General features: G+C 42.4%; 1 protein-coding gene across 1 annotated transcript in view; it reads left to right on the top strand.

The window, feature by feature from the left end:
• CDH23 (cadherin related 23) overlaps window positions 1–13,290 on the top strand; it is a 460,126-nt gene that overhangs the window by 213,996 nt on the left and 232,840 nt on the right. Inside the window, exons 9-10 of the mRNA XM_074232774.1 lie at window positions 1,295–1,444; window positions 2,826–2,984. Coding sequence (XP_074088875.1) covers window positions 1,295–1,444; window positions 2,826–2,984 — 309 coding nt within the window. The remainder of the gene's footprint in view (window positions 1–1,294; window positions 1,445–2,825; window positions 2,985–13,290) is intronic.

Here is a 13,290-nt window from a genome sequence, read left to right on the forward strand (position 1 = left end):
ATGAAGCTTTCCATGACCCCATCCACACATGGTGTCTACCATCCACTACCACATGCAGCAGTGCACAAGGGAATGGATCTAGAGGATAGTCAGTAGGAACCAGGATGGGATAAGTACTCCTCTTACAGACCAGTAGATGCTGCACAGGTCAAACAAGGAACATTTTGCAGAAAACTCTAACCCATGCAACAAAACAAGAAATTTCCTCCCTCACTAGTACTATCTGTCCAAAGGTGGTACAATGAGATCATATCTCAAAAGGTGGAAGACCCAAGCAGGCAGCTAGTCAGTCAGCAAGCATTTCCAAAGTGCTTACTATGTGCATATACAGATAAGAAGGAAAAACACCAGTGTTCCTCCCTTCAAGGAGTTTATATTCTAACATGACAGATAACACACAAACTGCTATATCCATACAAAATATTGGAGAATGGGAGATAAACTCAGAGGAAAGACCCTAGTAAAGGAAGGGAAGAGAGGACACCCAGGGAAAAGGTGTGATATATATGGAGAGATGGAGTATAATATGTGAGGAATAATAGCAAGAGAGCCAGTATCACTTCCAGTTAAAGCAGCCTGCCAAGTTATCATGAAGAAGCTCACATGAGCCAAGGTCTTCATCACTGAGTTGATGCAGCTCCCCAGAAAGGACTCTGGGATCCTCATTGATATCCTTTTCTTTTTCTTTCTTTCCTTTGGTTTTTGTAAGGTAATGGGGTTAAGTGACTTGCCCAAGGTCACACAGATAGCAAGTATCAAGAGTCTGAGACCAAATTTGAACTCAGTTCCTTCTAACTCCAAGGCTGGTGCTCTATCCCGCTGCTTCACCTAGCTGCCCCCTTTTTAGAAGGACATTGATAGTATCCATACCACTGCACACAATGCCTGTGATGGTTGTTATACAAAGGTTACCATTGATGACCAGTGTTGTTGATATTAATGTCAAGGGAATAGATATAGTCTTGGCAACTAGGATCTGAAAAGAGGATCATATTTCTATTTTGTGATAGAATTTGGCCAATCTCAGCTGGAGAGACCTTAAGACTCAAGCCAAATGCTTGTTTAGACCTAGATCAGTTTTTGCATTCCCTACACTATTTTTCAGAACAGAATCCAATAGGAGGTTGTTCCAGCCCAATTTTGCCTGTTGTTGCTTCCTTGCTTGTTCCCCTTCTGTGTAGACTTCTTTGGTCTCCAAATCAAGCTTGTGCCTTGGCCCATATTCTCTATAGCTCCAGTATCCCAGTCACCTATGTCACAGTGTCATGGAGTTCTTTGTCTTCCATTTCTCCAGGGCCTCAACAGCATGTTCGAAGTATATCTGGTGGGAAATAACTCCCACCACTTCATCGTCTCCCCCACCTCCATCCAGGGGAAGGCTGACATCCGAATGCGAGTGGCCCAGCCACTGGACTATGAGACTGTCTCCCGTTATGATTTTGATGTAAGTATCCTCCCCCCCCTTTTCTCTTGGCTACACAATTGCAGATTCAGGCAATGGCCTATGTGGACTCCATCCCTCCTTAATATCTCTAAGAACCTAAAATAGGAATAGTCTTGAGTCAGGCAGTAGATGAGACTGAAGCAGGTTAACTTTTACCAAGGACAATAAGAGAATTTCTGTAAGACCAAACCAAGGGATGATTCTTCACAGGGATGGATACGAGAGGAATACACCTCTGAGTAACAGTAACAGCCCAACACTATGATTTGGGAGTTAGAGGCCAGAGCAGCTCCAAGTACACCCCAGAAATATTCTACCCATTGGACAAATTCCTGGCAACATATCAAGTTAAATATGACTGGGTGGCTGTATGTGATCTTTATGCATAGGTTAAGTAAAAGATGACTGACTATGGAATGTGAGTTGAGAAAAATTCTAAAAGGTCTCTTCTAATACCTCAAATCTCTCACTATCCAGATGTCATCCTCCTTGAGCTTTCTTTCAGGGTGAATATCATTTCTCCCTTTGCTTCTCACTACCCTAGGAAAGATAGGAGATGGGAAACAAATGGACATAACAAGATGGCAAAGTATAAAGACACAGATTATCTGGAAGGCTAAGGGGAAGAGGACATTGAAAGAATGAGGTGTGAGTTCAGAATGAAAAGGGAAAGGTGAGCCAAAACCTACTTCAAAGAATTGCATCATGTCCAAGTAGGTCTTGGGCTTTTTGGTAAAGGAGGGAAGAGAGACAGAGAGGACAGGTCTAGAGTAACTGACTCTAGGGTGCAGAGATGACAAGGTCAGAAGTGCAGAGCAGACCCCACAAGCAGGAACTTAAGTATCCAGAGAATGATGCACGTGGTCCAGGATAGGTATGTTGACGAGGATTCCTGTTTCCCTAGTTACGTATTGACCAATCAATGAGTAGAGAGGTCCTCACTTTCTCAAGCCCCCTTGCTTTCTTTCCTCAAGCTCAGAACCTCAGTAGCAAGAGCAACCAACCAAATACAAGGTAGCAGCCATTAGGGAACTATACCTTCTCTGAACACAGACCATTATATGTCCTTATTAGCCTAAGTGGTAGAGATCCAGATACTCACATTCCCCACTGACACAGTCCACCATCAGTCTTGCCAGGCAGGGTCAATAATCCAAATAACTTTCCAGAGAGGCCCGCAAAAGTAACAATTGGAAAAATGTAAATAGGCCATCATCGAGGTGTGGTATGTGGATAGGAGCCCAAGTGAGACAGGTAGGTATATACTTTGGTTTGAGATCAATAGATGATTCCTTACCCAGTGGGAACATAGCAAAGGTTGAAAACAGGGATTGCCTTGGAGGTAAAATGCTTAGCCATCTTCTCTCTTCTCTCTGTCTAGATGTTTGCCAATGAGAGTGTGCCTGATCATGTGGGTTATGCCAAGGTGAAGATTACCCTTATCAATGAGAATGACAACCGACCTATCTTCAGTCAGCCACTCTATAATGTCAGCCTGTATGAGAATGTTACTGTAGGGACAACAGTTCTGACAGTTCTGGTAAGTCCTCCTGTCTTCTTCCTCAAAGGTCAGCGATCTCCTCCAGATGAGTATATTTGATAAAGTTGGTAATAAATAATAATTGTTGATGTATTATTTTATTGTGCTTTAAGATTTGTGAAATATATTATTTTATTCTCACAAGGAAATCAAGGCAGGCAGAGGTTAAATGACACGCCCAGGGTTACAAACCTAATCAATGTTTCAAACTGAATTGAGTTCAGGTCTTTCTGATTCCAAGTTCAGTGTTGTCCATTGAACAACCTAGCTGCCTCATACAGCAGAATTTTTCCCAAATACCTAGAGTCTTCTCTGAACATCTCCAGCCCCCCAGTATTAGCACTAACCTAGATTATGTGTTCAGTTAATTTCCATTGATTGCTGGAGACCAGGACATCCCTGGAAAAAACTGAGCAAATGGTATTCAATGATCCAAGAGGAGAATCCTAAAGACAGAATGAACTTTAAGCTGAAGGCAATGGGATAATCTGCCCAGTTGGGGAATAAACCTGGAAAGATATCCAGGGATAGGGTCCCACTCTGGTTAAGGATACAACCTCTAGGAAAGTAGAGGCAAATAAGAGGTTTAAAGGTCCCTGGCCATCTAGAGAGGGTACTACCCTCTACTACCTACAACCTGAATGACCCTGAACAAATTACTTCATCTTTCTGATCCTCCCTAAAATGAAGGAGTTACCAGCTCCAAATAGGTGATCTTATAGTGACTCTGATCTATATTTTCTCCCTCTTCAATTCATTCAAGCCTCCTCTTGTTTTCCCCTTAGTCCCAAATTCAGACATATATATGAATGTTCTCATTCCCTTTCTTCAGTTTCCCCACTCCCACCCCTAAGCAGAGGCAGGAGAATGCCTCTTTGGCTCATGGGGTCCTACGCTTATAAGTGTGTTTACTCTACAGACAGATGGTATGAAACTCTATTGAGCCCCCAGGCGCTTCCCATCTGACAGTTATTAATATTTCAAACAGATGTTTAGCTAGTCAGACTGTCAGACACTAAACAATAAGTCTGTGTTGCCATTGGTTGTTTTACCTCCCCCACCCTCTGGCTCTGCCAACCTTCACTAAAGCTTGCCCCTGCCATAAATCAACCTGTGTGTGATGCCACCTAGGGCCTCCAGACCAAATATGAAATGCTGTTGTATGAGGAGAGTCTGGGGATGGCTGTTGGCACATCCTTGACTATGCTCAGTTCTGGAGTGCGGATTATATTCATTCATTCATTCATTCATTGTACAGAAATTTATTGAGTCTACTGTGCACTAGAAATCGTGTTAGATACTGAGGATACACACACACACACACACACACACACACACACACACACACACACACATACACATTGCCTCCTCTCCCTCTCCCTTCCTCTTCATGTGTTTGTCTCACCATTAGATTGTATCTTCGTAATAGGTGCTTCAGAGATACTTTGTTATTCATTCTGAGGGGAAAAGTCCTACCAATTGAGGACATGAGGATAGACTTCCCATGCAATATGGTGTCTAATTTTGTCCTCAAAGGAAGCCCAAATTTCTTAGAGACGGAGGTGGACAGAGAGTGCATTCTAGGGATGAGAATGGCATCAAAACAGGAGGTGGAATACTAAGTGTGGGCAAAGGTAGGCAGACCAATTGGGCTGTAACATAAAATGGATCAAGGAGAGTAGTGACCTGGAATCAGATCGGGAAGGTTTTTGGATGCCAAAGTGAAGAGTTTTTGTGGTTTGCCTAGAGTGTTTGAGAACCACTGATGTATATGCAAGTGATATGGTCAGACTCACGCTTCCAGAATAGCAATTTGGAAAGTGCATGAAGATGGATTAGAGAGGGGAGAGACTGATTACAGGGAGGCCAATTAAGAGATATTGTAAGAGTACAAGTGAATGGTGATGAGGTCCTAACCTAGTATGGTGACTCTGTGAGGGGAGAGAGGGAGAGGTGATGATGGTGGAATCAACAAGACTTGCCTATTGATTGGATATGAAGGGTAAGGGAGAGGAAAGAGTTAAGAAAAACTCAGAGTTTGGGAACCTGGGCACTATAATTTGCTATGTGGGCAGAGGACTTCCTCTCATGCCTCTGCAACAGAGTTGGACATTCTGACCACTTGTCATGTGCTTTGGATCCTGGAGGAGGCCTGCAAAGGGAATCATCACTGTTAATCTTCACATAACTTTGGGTCTTGACACCGCCCAGATATCCTATGTGACAGAGAGACACCTACAGAGAGTTCCCATTTCCTAGTGATCTGAGTCCTTTTCCATCATTTCAGACCTGTGATTTCATCAGCACGAGGATTTCCCTCTCCTCGGGCATCTTATTTGTAGCTTATTATCTTAGTGAGGTTCAATTTATGTCAGTAAAAGAGTCCCCCATTTTGACACTCTTGCCAAGGGCACTACAGCATCCTTTTTTTGAGTTAAATTAATTTCAGTGCTGAGGACAACCATGACGGTGCACGTGTAAAGGACCTGAAGGGTTTAATGGAGTCCAAGCTCAATGTGACCCAGTGGAATTACATGACAGCAATAGCAGCTGATGTAATAATAATATATATGTATATACATATATATATATATACACTCAATAGATGGTGCTGAGTGTTTGTAAAATGTTATTTTCTTTGTTCATCACAACAATCCTATGAGGTAAGTGATATTATTATCTCCATTTTACAGTTGAAGAAACTGAGGTACCAAACCTAAGGTTATTTTAGTTGTAAGTGGATGAGGTCAGATTCAGAGCTTCTTAACTATTAAGGCCAACACTATCTACTATGACACACTGCCTCTCTAGATAGGAAGGAAGACTGAGTTGAGAAGGTGATCAATAGAAGATCAATAATGAGAAAGGGGGAGGGAGGTTCCCATCTTGCTCCACTTCATTCCATTTGGGATAAGACATTTTGGGAATGTTTTCAGGATTAGGCTAGTGTATGTCCACAGGAGCATGACCAGGATGGTTAGAGGATCAATAGTGAAGGTCCTTCTATGAATGAGTTCCAGATGCAGAATTTGAACCCAAATTCTCTGACTCCAGAGGCAGGAGTCTTTCCATCATTCCATATTGCCTCCAAGATGACCTCTGAGGTCCATTCTAACTTTTAGACCTTGAGTCCATGACACTCTCCCATGCTAGAAAGGACAGGTCTTACACTGAACCCTTCAGTAGCTAGAACCCAGTATTCTAGAGTTTCCATGGAGGAAGAAAATTAGCCCCAAAGCTTATGTTTAAGAACAACAGCATAAACTCCTATTGAACACCTTATTAGTTTATTATTAGCTTAAGACATTAGGTTCAGAGATTTTTGCCATGAACCTGGGAAAAAATGGATATAAGAATTCATCAAATAAGAATCATTAGGGCAAATTTTCATATCCAAATAAGAGTTTGTCAACTGCCTGAACTCATTTCACCAAAAAACAAAGACAATAGTACAAACAAAGGCAACGAGATTTATAGTATGCTTAATGGGGATTTGGGTAACTAGATGACCCAGTGTATAGAAAACTGGACCTGGAGTTAGGAAAACTCCTATGCCTGAGTTCAAATCTCACCTCAGACATTAAATTAACTTTGTAAATCGGTTTGCCTCAGTTTCCTCATCTGTAAAATGATCTGGAGAAGGAAATGGCAAACCACTCTAGGATCTTTGCCAAGAAAACCCCAAACAGAATTATGAAGAGATAGACATGACTGAAAAAAAAAAACCAAATTGTGAAAATTATAACATGTGAGTGGAAAGGATTAGTAATGTGAAACAACTTTGGGAACTTTCCAGATTGTAAGGGGCTTTGAATGCCAGCAAAATAAGTTTTAATTAAATTTAGTAGGCTCTAGGGGTGATGAAGATATTTTGAGCAGAAGAGTTATGGGCCCAGATATCTGTAAAAACTTTATTCTGGAAATTTTATGAATGAGAACTTGGACAAGGAAAATGGTAAAGTTGGGAAGGCAGCTAGAAATTAGGGTTTATCCTACTGAGATGATACTGGGAATAGAGAGTAAGAGAAAAATAGAAGAAATATTCCAGGGGTGGAATTAAACCCCCCCAAATCCTTCTCAACTCAGTCTTCCTTTCTATCTATAGAAGCAATATGTCATAGTAGATAGTGCTGGCCTTAACATTTAAGAAGCTCTGAATCTGACCTCATCCACTTATTAACTAAAATGACCCTAGGCTTGGTACCTCATCTGTAAAATGGAGATAATAATATCACTTACCTCATAGGATTGTTGTGATGAACAAAGAAAATACTATTTTACATACAATCTGTAACCTTTAAAGCACCATCTATTTGTGTATATATCCTCACCCCCTACTCAGAAAGAGAAGTAGGATTATTCAGGACGAGAAACTGACTTGGATTTGTTAGCACACTCACCTCTGGAGAGTTGTGGCCCACCCCTAAACTATCTCCCCTCCAGCTACTGGGGAGCCCCGGATCTGCCTCGAGGCAGAGAGATAGCTTTTCTCCTGGAGGGACTGAAAGTGCAAGGCAAGACAACCCTTTAAAAGGTAGTCCAGTGAAGCCTGGGTACATCCAATAGTGAAGGACTGAGGCACACCCCAATGGACCATTATGGCCAGTGCCCTGAAGAAAGCTAACTAGATCTTCTCCTCCCTTAATCTAAACAAAGAAAGAGGTGGCCTGGAAGAGTGGAGAGAGAATCGGATGGAATCACTTGGATTCATTTGCTAAAAATGGCCTCAAAGTTCACCTAGTCTAACGGTCTCATTTTATTTGGGATAAAAATGAGACCCACAGACATGTAGGGATTTCTCTCAAAGATATATAACTAATTAGCAATGAAACTAGAGGTAGATTACAAGACTGTTTCCTCATATGTAAAATTAAGCAGCTCTGTTGGAAAAGATCAGGAATCCTCTTAGTTATGAATCCTCTAGAAATGAAAAGTGATGAGACTGATTATGTGAGATGTCCAAATATGGGGAGATATCTACTGATTCTGGATAGCTCAAGATGGCCCCTTGGATAATCACTTGGGACTATTGAATGATGGAATTCTGGGCTGTGCCAACTGTCCTGACCCACTATGGCAATTCCCTCAGGGTGCATGCTGAGCCCAAGATCTTCTTTTGCATGGGCAGCCTTGCAGTCGGTCAGTCATTTACTATGAGCTAAGCATTATGCCATTGTGCTAGCAGGCATCATATGGAGGGGTAAGGGGAGGTATTTCTGAATAACATCAAATGGCAAGGTCAAAGGGCTGGCTAGGGGGCACAGTGGATAGAGCACCGGCCCTGGAGTCAGGAGTACCTGAGTTCAAATCTGACCTCAAACACTTAATAATTACCTAGCTGTGTGGCCTTGGGCAAGTCCCTTAACCCCCATTACCTTGCAAAAAAACCCTAAAAAAATGGCAAGGTCAGGATGAGCTCACTGAGGCAACTGTGTCTTCCTATCACTGCCCTGTCAACCCTTCCTCTGGAAGAGCACACAAGGCAAATAGTCTCATATCCCCTGTGGTGCCATCCTTGTGCCACCCTTCCCTTCTTGCTCACCAAATCTATTAGATGCAAGGAATAGCAAACCCCTTCCGTGCAGCCATGCCCCCATGCTCCCATTCCATCTGCCTGGAAGTGGCTTGTTCCATGTTTGGAGAGCTTGTTTGGTGGCAGTGCCCATGGAGAGGAACTTGCAGCTGACATGCAGGGGTTCCCATGAAACCAGCACCTGCCTGAAAGGGGAGCAGCAAGACTGAAGTCCCAGGCTGGGAGAGGAGCTGGGAGGGGCTACCAGGATCTGCCTTCTCATAAGCAGTGAAAGATAATATCATTCTTCAGCCTTTAGAGACTCTTTCCTTTGGGAACTGGTGCTTGGCAGGAAACACATGAGTCTTTGTGGAGGAGGAAAAGGAGACAAATGTAGGCTTAATAGATATTGATACATTTTTATAGTGTTAATAATAATAATGAGAAGAAACATTTGTATAAAATTTTAAGATTTGCCCAGTGTTTCAATTCATTAGATTCTCTCAACAATTCTGAGAGCTAGGTGCTTTCCTTATGCCCATTTTTCAGATGGGGAAACTGAGGCTGAGAGATTAAGTAACTTGTCCAAATTTATGCAGTCAATGAGTATCTGAGATAGTTTTTAAACTCAAAGTCTTCCTGATTCCAAGTCTCATATTCTTTCCACTTGGCTGCTTGTGTTAGGCTTGGGGGTCAGGAAAGCCTTAGGTATTTAACTGGTTATTGGAAGATGGGCAAGTCAGTCTCAGTTTTTCTCATTATGATATGAGGCTCAAAGCAGATCATCTGAAATTTTGAAAATCTGAAATACTCTTTTAATGTCATTCTTTTTGAAAGGACCTTCAGGAGGCTTCCACTGACCTCAAGATGGCCTACTACCCTTCTTCCTCTTTTCTCCTCATATTGTGAAAGGGAAGGAGGCTGTATATGCAAGCCAAACCTCAGGACTATTCTTGCTTATTCATTTTTGGGTCCAAAGCTTTAGAGACTCCCCCACCTCTTTCTGTCTAGGGTTCGTTCCTTTGCATCTAAAGTAGGTCCAGATCACTTTGCCAAATTCCTAGCATCCAATTATAGTGAATAATTTGTTTTTTCAAATTGGAAAAAATTAGAAGATAGTTATAAGTTTATAATCCCACCCTATCTCTCAAAGACTAGGTTTCCCCTAATTGTCACTTTGTGATAGGAGACCTCAACACCCCTACTCCTCCCCTCCCTGCTCTCTCTCAGATACAATCAGCTCCTAAAAAGAACCTGCTTTCTGAGTGAGAGTCAGGAAACATCAGGAGTATGACCCACATACTGTCCTGCCTTGTTCATTTTGCCCCCTTCATCCCCATCCCTGTCTTACTGGGCAATCCCCTTCATGGGATTGCAATGTTCTCACACCTCCCCCACACACACTTAATTTTGGGCAAGGCCAAGACTTTCCATCTCCTTTGCTGCTAGAGGGGATGAAGTTATAGCTGCTTGCTCAGGGACTGTGAAATTCCTTCTCCCTGACCTTTTCTGTGATGTTATTAAAAGGTTTCATGGCTAGTTGTTTCAGAAAAAAATTAAGGCAAAAGTAAAATATTTCAATATCCATTGAGATCAGAGGCAGAGTCTCTAGAGATCAACTTCTCTCCCCTTTACTTCCACCTCCCCCAGTCCCTCACCACTACCTCTGCTTGTTATCAAGTGCTGCCCTTCCTAAAACCGGAAGAAAAATGGATTATTTTCTGGAGGTCTATTAATTACACCAAAAGGGGTCATCTGGAGTGGTTATGGAATCTCCTCCAGTAAAGACACAGAAAAGGCATCCTTTTGATTGTTAAAGGATGAGGTGTGTCTAGGTAATGGTAAATCTGAAAAGGACCTTGAGCATGTGAGGCTGAAAGGGGAGCATCCACAATGCAGGAGGAGAGAGAAAGAGAGAGAGAGAGAGAGAGAGAGAGAGAGAGAGAGAGAGAGAGAGAGAGAGAGAGAGAGGAGTCCTATTAGTTCTGGGTACCATATTTTTTTAATAAACTTTCCCTTTTTTAACCAACAAATATCTGACTTCTTTCCTTCCCATGTCTTCCTCCCCTAGTAAGAAAGAGCTAGATGGTCTAGATGTTACAGGAGTCTTTAGCCCTTGAGTATGATTTTTCCTCCCATTTCAGTGAGGCACTGTGGCCAAGTGCCATTAAGTGATATCTGGCGACAAAGTGGCGACAACTTAGTTAACTCAAACCTTTCTCAAATAATGGAACTCAGAGATAGGTTTGGGTTAACTAAGTTGTCGCTACTTTGTCGCCAGATATCACTTAATGGCACTTGGCCACAGTGCCTCACTGAAATGGTTTTGGGAACTGGAGTCATGATTAAGAAGGATGGCCAGGGGCATTCACTTTGTGCCACCATAGATGAAATTCTTGGACTGGTACAAGACAGACCAAGTGAAAGCATTTGCCAAGAATGTTTTCATTAATCAAGAACAAACGTCAGAGGTTTAAACATGATCAGATACCATTGTAGGTCTCACCATAAATGATGCCAACTAGAGATCCAGCCCATTATTCCCATGACCAAGAAGCTTCTGGAAAACCAAAGTCTGAGTTGGGAGGAGGGAGTATGGTTGAAGTTATGAGAGAAAAGGCCATACTGATGATTGTCCCTCGAGAGACACATAAGGACCATGGTGTCACAGGTGCTGCTGAAATATCTTGATGCCTCACTATTATGTGAGGGAAAGTTTGTACTGAGAATCCATCAAGAGAGACAGGTTAAGATTAATCAAGTTGTCACTTTCTCACCAAATTGTGACCATACTCAGCATCTTTCTCAATAGTGTGCCTCAGGAGAACCATCTTAAGCTTGTTGGACTTTTCTGACTATTTTTCCAGACCACAATGAGGCACTGAAATAGAATTTGGAGAGGCCTATAGGATGGACTAACTATCCAACAGGGAAAATTTTCACAAAAATATGGACAAGCCCTGCATGGGAGAAGATGGCATGGTTGGGTTGTATTCATTATCAATGGGCATGAATAAAGGCAAGGACAGGGATTGTTATGGATGTTTCTCTGCTTCAGTTCCTACAAATCTTCCCAGGTTTCTTTGAAACTATCCCTTTCATCATATCAGCACAGTAACTTTCCGTTATGTTCAAATAGCATCATTTCCTTATTGAGGAATATCACCTTCATTTCCAATTCTTTGATGACACAAAAAGAGACGCTGCTGTGTTTTTATACAGATGGACCCTTTTCTTCTGTCTTTGATCTTTCTCCTCCCACCCACTTTCCTGGTACTTCATTCCTTAAGCAAGTCATTTCTCTTCCTAACTTGTTTTCTCCCCTGTAAAAGAAGTGTGTTGTATTGCATATCTCTAAGGCCCCATCAACTAATCAATAAACATTTCTTAAGCACCCATGTGCCAGACATTGCCCTGAGCCTTTTTAATTTTAAGACTTAGGATCTTATGTTGGAAACTCTGCGGTTCACATAGGGGTGCTCTGTCCTTCCTCACTTTTTCCTTGGACTTGCTATCCATAGCTTCTGCACTTCCTAGGTAGTCTCTCAAGGGGAAGAAGTCATCCTGCTTTGTCCAATGCCACTCTTGGCTTCCCAGAACTGCCCCCACATTGTAGATAAATACTTTATACCTTTCTAGGAATCTGGGAGAATTGGTTGGCCCATCTTTACATCTTATTCTTTTCTTCCGAGTTAGTTATTTCTTGGATGAGGACCCAGTTTCATCATGTGTGTCCCCCTTTTGCCTCTAAACCAACAGCTTGTAGAAGAATCTGGAAGTGTATGCTATCTATGGCTTGCAGCTTCTATTAGGTCCCTCATACATGCTGTTGATACTATCTCTGCTTTTCACTCTGCCTGGCCCACCTTACTGTTGCCTCATTGATTCAGCCTTTCAGGGGCTCACTGGGACAAGGGGATCGATAGAGACTATTTTGCTTCCCACCCCCCAGACTCCACTAGTTAAAGCCAAGGTTGAGAGGTGGAGGAAGAGTAATAATGTGGCCCTTCCATATTGGACCAGAGAGCAGCCAACATCAATATCCTAGCATTTAAAATGCTAATCACCTTCTCTTCCAGCTGTCTGGCTGCCTGTAGGGCTGGCTCTAGGAGTGGAGGGGGCTGCCAACAGCTTTCAGACCCAGGATACACAGGACAAATCTGACCTATAACAGGAGGATCAAAGTTCAAGGCTATTAGACCCTGTCTTGGTTTATTCTATTCAGAGAAAAGAGCTGATCGTTCTCTGTTCAATAGCTAAGTCAAAGAGATAGGTGATGAAGTAATAGAGTGTTGACCTTGGAGTCAGACACTTGCCACTTATTAGCTGTGTGACCTTGGACAAGTCACTTAACCCTGACTGCCCCACATCCCAGACTATCTCCAGTCTTCCTGATTTCTATCTGACCATGGGACCCAAATGACTCTGCAGAAGAAAGGGAGGTTGGTGATTAAGCACAGCACCCCCTCACTTAAATTCAATTCAAGTGCTTGTCAGTCATGACATCACCTACCTGATGTCATGGTCTTCTTCAAAACCAAAGGACAAACATCATCAGCTTAGTTATGCTACTTGGTCTGACAGTCTCCCTCCCCAAATACCCTATTGATCTGCTCCCTTCCTAGAAAGGCACCATCTTCCATGACTATTTTCTCCAGGCACAAGCAATCTAAGATATATTAGGGGAAATTCCTCTCATTGACCCTTGGGGGGGGGGTGAAAAAAATAATAGTGGCTTTTTTGTTTGTTTTGTTTTGTGAAACTTCCTTATTGACCCTTTCTGTGGGAGAAGAG

The sequence above is a fragment of the Macrotis lagotis genome, chromosome 4 (assembly GCF_037893015.1).
Source record: "Macrotis lagotis isolate mMagLag1 chromosome 4, bilby.v1.9.chrom.fasta, whole genome shotgun sequence".
NCBI classification, from domain to species: Eukaryota; Metazoa; Chordata; class Mammalia; order Peramelemorphia; family Peramelidae; genus Macrotis; species Macrotis lagotis.